This window comes from Bemisia tabaci, chromosome 4 (assembly GCF_918797505.1).
Source record: "Bemisia tabaci chromosome 4, PGI_BMITA_v3".
NCBI classification, from domain to species: domain Eukaryota; kingdom Metazoa; phylum Arthropoda; class Insecta; order Hemiptera; family Aleyrodidae; genus Bemisia; species Bemisia tabaci.
In genome coordinates, this window is record NC_092796.1 from 23,569,607 (window position 1) to 23,581,232 (window position 11,626).

General features: G+C 42.0%; 1 protein-coding gene across 1 annotated transcript; it reads right to left on the reverse strand.

Moving 5' to 3' along the window:
• Nucleotides 1–2,094: 2,094 nt before the first annotated feature.
• LOC109038949 (uncharacterized) lies at nt 2,095–11,140 on the reverse strand. Its single transcript, XM_019054226.2, has 4 exons — nt 10,545–11,140; nt 9,240–9,951; nt 7,209–7,410; nt 2,095–2,921 (listed from the first exon to the last, which is right to left on the reverse strand). Exons 1-4 carry the CDS (start codon nt 10,610–10,612, stop codon nt 2,290–2,292), a joined length of 1,614 nt encoding a protein of 537 aa, XP_018909771.2. The 5' UTR covers nt 10,613–11,140; the 3' UTR covers nt 2,095–2,289.
• Between the last annotated feature and the right edge of the window lie 486 nt (nt 11,141–11,626).

Below are 11,626 nucleotides of genomic sequence, written 5' to 3' on the forward strand. Positions count from 1 at the left end.
GGCAAATTTTGCAATTTTTTTAAACGTAGTCTAGGCTATAAAGAAAAATCGGATTCAGAAAACAAATTACAAACGAGAAAAGGTGATAAAATCTCTCATTTCCTGAGAGTAAATCCCTAATTTCGTTGTCTTTCTGTGATACAATAGACAGCACCTTTAGTTAGTCGAGTTAAGACTAAGAGAGAAACCGAACGTGGAATTTGGCCTGGAACGGCGCGGCGCAGAGAGCAATGATGACGAGAACTTGAGATGAAAAGGAGAAACTCTCGGCGCGGCTGTCGGCATGTAACACATATTAGCGCCTACAAGACTGCATGAATACGTCACGCATTGCGTCAAAGACAGCGCGGTCGCTGCGGTGAGCAGCGGGCGGCGTGAAACGCATAGCGCCTACAAGACTGCTTGAATACTTCACGCATTGCGCCAAACACAGTGCAGTCAGCGCGGCGCGGCGGCGGAAGTTAAAATTATTAAACTATACATTTATGTCTATTGTTTATTGTTTATAAGATTCGCCCGTATGAGGGCTTGGCCTTGTTCTTTCATAATTTTGTCGTTCATTTCATACAAATGGAAGGCCTTGACCGCACAGAGATAGGTTTACGGGACTTAACTTTCGCGCCAAGTTCCGTGAACTTTTGCCAGTAGTGTTGACAGGGCTTTCGCAAAAAATGTGTCCAACACGAGTAAACGCGTCTTAAGCACCCCTCCCCCTCCGGCACGTTCACTTGATGGTTTTTATTGATGTTTCAAAATGAATGAGAGGGTGGCGGCAAAATACATGGCAAGTAAGTAAATCCGGCCCTGGTAGATGTTGGAAAATTTGTCCGAAAAATCTGGTTAAGGGACTCCTGCCGAGTGAGGGCTGAATTTGTAGTAGCTTTTCAAGGACTTGGCAGAATTTTCTGCGTTTATTGTCTAACCATATGGTAAATAGTAAACGAGTAACACCTTATTGGTATCTCACACGAAAGAGGTTGCCATAGTTTTGATACCCGATAATGCCACCTAAAGGAGAAATCGGACCCGCGGCGAGAGGGGTTTGGTGCAGAAAAAGTTGAGTATCTCAGCTATCCGTTGGCATGAAAAAAACTATAGCTCGTTTGTAAGCTGGAACTATGATCAATGACAACATTTTTACAATTTCGCTCCATCTATAACATTCGCGTAAGAAAAAATAGCGAAACTTACCGATTGGGTGATCCTCGTATAAAATTAAAAGCACTATCCCTTAATTTCAACTGATCTCAATGTATCTAAACATCGGTGGAAACAACACGTTTAACCTTATGATGAGATTTTGGAAGATATCGATGGCCAAAGTGCGAAAGCACGTATATCCGTATGCAACGTTGCAGAGTTTCTGTCATATTTTATTTTTTCTTCGGAAAACTTGGTAACGTAATTGCTTAAAACCTTCCTGGATTTTCTTCTTCATCAGCAGAATATTCAATAGGTACCTGTAACTTTAATCTGTGAAGTTGGCTTTTTCCTCTTTGAAAAAATAAAATAGGAGCAGAAAGTTTGAACCACCGCCATGGAAGTACGCGGTTCCGCACTTTAGCCATCGCTAAATGATTTTCGGCACGAACATTTCTTAGTTAGTTAGTTAGTTAGTTAGTTAGTTATTTATTTATAGACATTCAGCATCCTAGGCTATTTCTTGATGATTTAACTGGAGACTGAAACTTACACATACATAAAAGTAGCTCCTACAACGCACTGTAGCGTTCTGCGACACCCAAACCCCTCATGTACCTTTCTTCCCTAAGGTTTTATTGGGCAACTGACCACGCAACACTTCTTCGACAACGCCCTGCCACCATCCCTTAGTGGGACGTCCCCGTTGCCTTTTCCCAGGTAGCATCAGCATCCAATCCAAAACTTGTTCGGACAGCCTCTCCTCACACATTCATTGCACATGTGCATACCACATACCACACTAAAAGTGCCTGAACATTACGGACGCGGTTTCGGCTCGAGAAGCCAGCAGATCGCCGCCAAAAATCAATTTCGGTTGCCCTCAACATATCTTGCATTCGCTTCGTCAAAAGCCCCACTTCACTACCATGGACTAAATACCATAGACAAGACTGAATTTTCAATCACTTCTTTTATTACTTTTAGGTCATATTTATCAAATTGTTACAGAACATAGAACTTTCAATATTTCAAAAACAATCTACCAGGTGGTTTAATTTCAAAACATTGTATTTCGATCATACTCAGAATGCTTTCCGCCAAAGCTGGGAATTCACCGGAAATATCCTCCCCTGGCTGGATTGTGGTCTAAGACCGCGTGCGGCTAGGGAACAGGAGTGATCCTCCAAGCGGAGGTCTAGGGAATAAGCTTGACCCGTCCAAGGACGACGAAAATGAGCTTGGCACGCGGATGGGAAAGGCCGGCGGCGGCGGGAACGTGAACTCTCCATCTTGCGATATGAAGCTCGAAAAGTCGTGGCTCCTCTCCTTTTTGCTCTTCCTGCCGCTGCCGCAAACTTTGCTAGCCAACCTCTTGACGGATCTCGTGGCGCTCACGGCCACGTCTTTGAAGCTTTTGGAGCCGACCCTACTTTTGCGGAGACCCGAAGCGGAGTATCCAAAGTTGGATCTCGATTTCGACTTACCACTCCTCTGGGATCCAGGCCAAGGCGGCCCCATCTCCGCGAAGAACTGGTCGGGGATGAGGCCGTCGGGAAATGCAGAGCCGACGGCTTGGTTTTTTTTTGGTTTTATCTTGGCAGTAGGTGGGTTATCCGCCTTCTCGGTTGGGGCCAAGACATTCTGTGCATAACCGCCTCCCACGTTGGTGTTGCCTCTTGGATCGTAGTTGAAGACGGCGACCCACACGCCTCCGGAACTTTGCGCCAATCCCACTCCGAGCTTTTTGCTATTGCGCCACACTAGCTGGGTAAAATGTCCTGGTGGGAAGCACACGGGAAAAGAAGGTGAACTAAGAGCTCACAATTTACATTGATCCGAAAAAGGCATAGAGTACATAGAGTCGTAATGTAAGTGGGAGAGCTGGCGCCACTTTTAAGCATTTTCCATGTCCCGAATTCCGAGATTCCTGTGTGACGCCGGGTCACTTTTTCGATACATAATCGATTGTTTGCGATACACGGGTACCCGGCCATCCGATGACAACAACAACAACAACAACAACAACAAAGGAGATAGGAATTACCACGTATTCCACACCGCCATTTTGGATCGAAAATGTATCGAAAAAGCGATCCGAACTCGGCGCACACCGGGCTCGGAATTCGTCGAGCAGAACATGGCGCCAGCTCTCCCATTTACATTACGACTCTATGTACTCTATGGAAAAAGGAAGAAATGTCTATGACAATCATAGAGAAAAAAAAGGAGGTGTTGCATTTCGGGCATCTTGGAATTTTTTTGATGACGTATGTCGGTACCGCGACTTCTATCATCGATTTTCTTGGAAATGGTGTAGTTTATGGAAAAAATGCATTCTACGTAAGGTGTTTGAAATTATATCATGAGTTGATTTAAGCAAAAAAATCGGACGTTATGGTCCGTTTTATATACTTCGAATTCCGGATTTTGCTGACCAGGTTGTACCGACCTACGTCGCAGGGTACACAATCCTCAAGATGCAAACACCTCCTTTTTTTCTCTATGTATGACAATGGGTCACTAAGCCATGAACAAATTTTGACTCGTGAATACGCAGCTTTCTGAAGGAAAATGACGCGTAGAGCACGGTGCGAACTTCAGAACCGCGAAAAATCAACTCAGAAATCGAGAAAGACGCAGCTGCTAAAGCGCAACTTTTCCGCAATCGACGCCGCGCCGAACCGAATGATGTCGTCCGACACCAATCAGAGGCGAGGGTCAAATGTCCTCCTATTTCTCGTATAAAAAAAGAATTGGAAAGTAGAAACTGTATATCTTCAGAATCAAAGGATAAAATCTCATTCTTGTCATCTTCAGTTAACAAGCAATAATTCTACATTGAAATACGTTTCATTTTAACGAACATCTGCGGAAAATAAAAAGAGATACTAATTTGACGGCCGTAGTACATCACTTCCGTAATTTTCTCATCATTCCGGCGCGATTGAAATTCCCTTGTGTCCTTTGCACCTTTTACAAGCGGGCTTTTCCGGGATTTTGGCTCCGAAAATTCGAAATAAATCACCACGTAATCTACTCACTCGGTACTTTCAGAATATCAAACAAAAAAGGTAAGGTTTAGTGACCCATTTTATATGAAAAAACGTTAAATAAAAAGAGACCATTAATTAAGTGTAAACGACACTCTAGGATTACATAACAAAGTAAACGTGAGAGAGTGTTTTAGAGGGATGTTATTGGTCTCATCCCTAGAAGTTGATCCATTTCACAAAAAAGAATATATGTCAAGATTTGACCAAATTGGATGTTATTAACCCGTGCTTGTGGGTAGGTGTTTTTTGTATACATTTTTAGGTTTAAAATTGCGTTTAGAAAAAAAAAACAATTTTTTTTTCGGAAAACCGTTGTGTGATTGGAAAAAATAAAGTCACTATCGGCGTGGCGTGAATTGCGATGTATCGATTGTTATTCCATTTAAACCTATGGTAAAGAATCGATTGGTAAGGTGTTCGCTGCGAACACCCTGTTTAACGATCCTTTTCCATAGGTTTAAATGGCTTAGCAATCTACATATCGTAAAGCACGCCACGTTACTGGTGCATCCTTATGAATTTTCAGCCTTTAAACCCGAAAATGACTTTAGTGTGTCTTCATCGTTCATCAATTTTCCGGGAAATCGAGTGTTCCTTGGAAAAATTCGGAGAAAACGCGATTTTATTCAAAAATTTGATGTGATGGAGGAAAACGGCAAACATTTTCGAGCTTCATTTCCGGCGCCGAAAGTACGCTCGAATCTTCCTCAAGTATCTTAAGTTGAGCGTTCCTCCTTACTTACGTCTGTAAATTTTTTAAAGATTTAATCTGCCCATTTACAACTTTACGAACCTTATTCGGTTTTCTCAAAGTCAAAGGGAGGAGTAACATTTTTTTTAAATGTGTCTTACGAGACTTCTCCCGCCTACTTTTCACTGGTGAAGCCAAAGTGACCATACTCACTGCCCAACTTACGACAACCTCTTGAAATCGATTATCTTCAAAAATACGCGCTTTTCAAGCGAAGCGTATGTATTAAAAAACACTTACCATCGGACCGCGTTAAGCAGAAAGGAACCAAGCCACATCAGCTATCGCCAAATTTAATTGGGCCGTTTAATATTTTACATGAAAACGGTTGTGCGAATTTTTGTGCAAATTTTAGTGAATTTTTTGCATAGTACGATGCAAAGCAGGGGTGTCGTCTATCACCGACTCTATTGAAGATATATCTGGAGCACTTTCTGAAGGAATGGAAATTAAGTGTGCCGGAATGGGCGTTCCTCTGAATGACTAAGAAACATTGTTCACGCTATGCTTTGCTGACGACCAGGTCCAGGTCTTGGTCCAGGTCTTGTCATAAGTCAAGATCACGATGACGCGGAATATATGACCCGGAAGTTGGTTGAGGAGTACCGCAAGCGGGGCCTCGAGGTTAGTGTCCGTAAGACGAAAAAGATGTCAGTCGGGGGTGCTCAGCAAAGCATATGGTCCTGGAGGATGGTCGTATAGAAAGTTGCGAACAATACAAGTACCTGGGGGTGAAGCTAACTTCGGATGGGAAGTTGGATAGGCCATTCAGGACCGTAATCGTCGAGGAAGGCAAGCCATCGCCATGCTAAATGGGATTCTTTGGGACCAAAGGATTTCCAAGGACAGCAAAAAGAGGATTTATAACTCGGTTGTCAAGCCTATAATCACCTATGGCATGCAGTAAAGTGTGGCAATGTGGCAGTGTGGTAGTTGCAGGGGCGGACCCACGAAATGCTCACGGCGACAGAAATGAATTTCTGGCGAAGATCGGCTGGAATCTCGAGGAGAGGACGTATTTTAGGAATGAACTTGTCCGAGAGATAATGGGCGTTGAGGAGACAATGGAGATGTTGCATTTGTGAGGAATTTGCGATTCGACTGTTGATTCATATGTAAAAGTTCGCGAGAAACACGATGGTGCTACTGGTTTTTTCTGAAATCAACTCTCAAGCTCAAAGAAAGCTCTCAAGTTGAGGCCAAAATGGAGGGGATATCCCACCCTACCCTGAGAGTCCACCTCTACATCAAAACAAACTCTCCATGCAAAGATAGGGAGCAAATACATCAGCAGGGTTGCCGTGTTTTCAGTTTTGGAGTCCCCAAATAAAGTAGCAGCCCTGTCAATGTATTTGCTTCCTGTCTTTGCATGGAGAGTTTGTCTTGATGAAGACGTCGATTCTCAGGGTAGGGTGGGATACCCCCTCCATTTTGGCCTCAACTTGAGAGCTTTTTTTGAGCTTGGGAGTTGATTTCAGAAAAAACCAGTGGCACCATCGTGTTTCTCACGAACTTTTACATAAGAATCAACGGTCAAATCGCAAATTCCTCACACATGCAACATCTCCATTGTGCACGATTTCATGACCAAGCAATTGGTATGTTATGGGCATGTGCAGAGAATGGCTGATACCAGGTTGACGAAGAAGGTGTTGGAGTGGGTCCTCCCAGGTAGGCGACGGAGAGGAGCCAAACGGTAGTCTAGCCAAACGGTGGGTAGAGGGCATCCGTGAAAAGATGGAGAGATGTCAGCTTCCTGTGGTGGGTAGGCATAGCATAGCGCCCTAGCGCGCCGTAAAAGCAATTATACATACATACGAAGCAAATTCCTTAAAATTTTCAAAGGAATACCCACGAACCAGTGGCGTGGCGTGAATTGCGATATATCGATCGTTATGCCATGTAAACCTATGAAAAAAGATCGACTATCAGGGTGTTCGCAGCGAACACCTTAGTAATCGATTCTTTACCATAGCTTCAAATGGCGAGATATCGATAATCGATTATTCACGCCACGCCACTGCCACGAACGTTCTCTTGCAAAAAATGAAACCGCCGCGAAATATGGCGATAGCTGATACGGCTTGGTTCCTTTCTGCTTATCGCGGTCCAATTAGACTAACAGCTCTATAATTTTGTGTGCGATTATCTCAAACTAAAATTCTACTATTTACGCAGTTTTTCGACCTACTACTTTAAATGCTTCTGACTTCAGTTAGAGTTCTTGATGACATGAGACTAATATATTTTTTACGGCTTACCAGCACCGTTGGAGGCTGGTGTACGTCCGTAAACATTTCTATATAACTGCTCCTCTGTGTAAAAGTGATCAACGGGTTGATGTCCTGTGGGTAAGAAAGTACCAGCCCACAAATTTTCCCCGTATTTTCCATTTAAACGATGCCGCAGATTACCTCCCTCCGAGGCCAATTTTTCGGCCCACTCTTGAGCATAAGTGCTGATCTGAAAAGCGGAACAGTCGATCGTCACATTTAGTAGGTCCGTCCTTTTCCTCACGCACGATGAGCTGATCTCCCTCGTGCTACCGAATAATCATATCAATGTCAGTGGCGTGGCGTGCTTTACGATGTATCGACTGATCTGCCATAGAAACCCGTGGAAAATGATCGACAAACAGGGTGTTCGCAACGAACACCTTAATAGTCGATACTTTCCCGTATCTTCAAATGGGACATTTCGATAATCGATCATTCACGCCACGCGCCACGCCACTAATCACTGAAATATATCACGCTTACCCAAACTGAGCACCAAAATATTCTTATACGAGGGTGGATTTTTAAGTATATTTACTCATTTAACGTATCTAGAACTATTGATTTTAGAAACGCGATCAGACCGACTTTAAGACGACCATATCTTCAGCTTTTTAACAAGCTATAGTTTTTTTTTGGTATACGTTGTGCGAAGTATTGACAGATTTTCCATGCCCACCTTATGTCCATACGTGCCGACTTTTACCGTTGGGAGTGCTGGGGTTGTCGGTGGCTAGAACAACCCTCAATCGTGAGCTGGCCATCATGGCGGCATGGACGTTACCTTGCGTCTTCTTTTTGTGATATTTTATATTTGATGGTTGTGTGTCATTTTTAATGAATAAACTTGTTTCAAAGTGCGAATGGCTTTCTAGTCTTTTTTTCAAGCCCACCACCGGTCAACATCCAAACATGGCAACGAGGATTTAACATGGATAAATGACAGCCATCAACCCCGCACGCCGTCCACCCTGTAGGGTTCAATAGGAAACGAAAGCGTAAGTCCGTGAAGAAGTAAAACCAATTTATTGTTTTGGCACAGAAGTTGTGAAACTGATTGGAGACTCTTTACATTACTTCTTGACGTTAGTCACCTGCCTAATCCGAGCATTTTTACATGCGGTGCAGTGACTTTTTTAACTCGTAAAAGTCTTTCCCGTTAGCCCGCAGCCAGTTTTTGACACAAACAGTAACTTCTGCGAGAGTTACGAGTAGTTACTCTTATATTAGTAAAGAGTGATTTTCATCTTTTTCTGGAGTTAAAAAAACAGTATCTTGGTGGCAAGCGGCTTAACAAAGACGCAAAAGTTACTGTTTGTGTCAACAATTGGCTGTGGACTTACGGAAAGGTTTTTAACCAGCGGGCCGATTATTGAAACTGATAGACAAAGCCATAGACAAAGACGACAAAAGGGATTTGGAGGGATCCTATTGGTGGAAGCGGGTGGTGGCAATGGACATATGAGGTAGGTAATGGACTAACTAACGGCAACCCACGAGAAACCTAACAGTCAGTCCATCATTTTCTTCCTTAGTCTACAAGAACCAATCATGTCAACCAATAGGATCGCTCTTTACTCCCTGTCTTTTTGTCTATCGCTTTGTCTATCAGTTTCAATAATCGGCCCGCAGACTGGGTTAAAAAAGTCGCTGCACCGTTTTTAAAAATGCTCGGATCGAGTGGGTGACTACGTCGAGAAGCAAGGTAAAGAGTCTTCAATCAGTTTCACAACTTTTGTACCTGAAAAATGGATTGTTCTTACTTTTTCACGGACTTACATTTTCGTTTTCTCTTAAACCATACAGCGTGGTAAAAATGAGCACGTTTGCACATGAGGTAGGTCCCAAATAGCAGTGATCGTGATAAATAGTGATTTTATCGGTTGGTTATCGCGATTATATCGGTGACAACATATCGAGATATTATCGCATTAAAAAAGTTAGCAAAAATGCCTTACGTAATACTATACTTGAACGGCCCCTCATAAATTTGAGGCTCCAGTGCATGCAACTTACCTCGTGGCTAAGTCTTAGATCCCCTGCTTTATGTATTCTTCTATAGTAATTGTGAGACTCGAGGGCCTGCTTAGAGAAGGTATTATGACAGCCAAAGGGCCAACAATTACGTGGCACCAGTCGTTGATCTCCAAAAGTCAAAGATCCAACATCCTGAAAAACGGATCCGTCTCCTTTTGCTTCTCTATTGGTGGGTGGGGTATAGTCACTCAATCCTTGATCCAAGTCACGGCCATCCTCTCCTTTACCACGGAAAGAAGTTGAGTCATCCTCACCACTTAGACTGCCAGTGATTTTCCCTTCTTCAAGAAGTGAAAATGACTCACGTGGCAAGCGAGAATCAATCTCAGTCTCCGCCAGTTTTTTAGGTGTGAGGCGGAACGGCAATAAACTCAAGTCACCTAAACCAGCATCCCTCTCTTCCTCCAGGGGTTGTAAAGGAAATTTATTTTTCTTACTTCCGATTTGGAGTTCAGTATTCTCGTGTTCCAATTCATCAGGCGTGAGTATTCTAATGCGGCTAGCCGAATCAACTTGATTTTCGTCTTTTTTATCTCGATCTGTAGGGTTAGCAAATTGCGAGGAAGACAAAAATGAGTGTCCTTGAGGAAGAGATGCCTTTCTTTCATATTCTAGTGGACGCCCTGTGACGGACTCAATACTTTCACTGAAAATGACTGTTTCAGACTTTTCATCGAAAGATGCTGCTCCCCTGAAAAGTAGGTATACTTCGTATTTAAATAGAACAATCAAACTGTCAAAAGTTCAGTCATTCGAGCCGGACATCGCTCTGGATTTAATACCATTATTATCGTCAAGCTGAACTGAGTTGATTCGTTCGGTAATAAAAAATGAATGTTCCGTTTGATAAACCGAATAGTTCAAACAAAATCGCGCACTGAACGTTGTCCGCTGCATGTGTATCGAATTGAAATTTTTTTTCTAGCGTGTGCTTTAGTTTGAAATTGTTGATTATCATCAAGTAAAATAATACAACGGCTAAAATTTTGCTAAAGCCCTAAGGCTTATATACTTTTTAAACTTACAAAAATAAATTTTTCACAAGTTTCACGAGAAAAAAAAAATCATGCATTCTAGTTTAATCCAAAAATGAGCGGCGAAATTAGGCATGAAGTGGAAAAAAAAAAAAAAAAAAAGTTTCTCGAGTTGGAGAAACATTTTTTTTTTTTTTACAAAATATGCAATGGTAAATTCTCATGTAATGTGGATGGTGGATTTGAATAGTATTCGCTGGAAATACAAGAATTTCGCTAATTTACTAGGTAAAAATTTAAATTATTTTACCTGTAGGAAAGAATCTGAATGAAGGCGAAAATCTGAAGTGCTTGAAGATTTTCCTTTGTTGCTTGCATGGTAGATTAACGAAAGAATGACACCAAAAACATTACTTCCAGAGCACATTTCGAAGACCCTGAGGCAGTCACCTCTCAACCAAAGTATCACTGCGTGCACAAGCGTAAAATCAAAATGGAGGAGACCGCAATTTCAGTGGGTAAAAATGTATTTTTAGAAACGAGGAAAAATTAAAAATGCTCTCCTATTGATTCAAAGGGCCACTTGGCGTAGCACATGACGTCCACGTGTGCTCCTGACTAAAAACAATGTATTGATGGTGAGAACAAAAATTTCCATTGATGGGGAAAATCTCCATGGAAAAAAAACTAGGGTAGCAAGAAAGTAAAAACTCCACCTCCTCATCAGACTTCTCTTTAAAGTAGGTATCAATGATAAAACTTCTGAAATGCGCATGACGGTTTGCGGCGTTGCAGACTTGCTGTCGTACGTTATTTGGACTGCATTTTGCAATTTGGAACTATAAAATCTGGCTCATGTGAAAAAACACGTAAGTGCACAGGGAAACTACTGGCGCATACGTCGTTTATAAACCGGGCTATAATTCACATAGTTCCAAATTGCAAAATGTAGTCCATTTCCTACATGAAAAACTAATAAACGTTCTTTCTGAGAAGTTAGGCGATTTTTCTCCTTAATTTAAAGATTATGAAACATTTCAAGCTATGAATGTTACATCGGGCTTCTCTTTTCTTCTTCTTCTTCTTCTTCTTCTTTTCTTCTGTCTTCTTTTCTTTTTTTTTTGATGGATTTCGTTTCTTATAAAAAAATATTTAAAAACTTTATTTTAATTGTTTTATGTTGTACCTAGCATTTTGTATAAGAGATTTGTTGAAATGAAAAAACATAAAAGCCCGACGGAAAGAAATCATTTTGAATTGGACCTGAAATCTCAAAATCCGATTTTTCGACCCAACTCGACAATGAACCCGAATCTTTGCCTCGGCGGTTCAGACCTCTCTCCCAACGGGCACATATTTTTTGCTGCGTGTATTCTAGTTGTTCGCGTCTCT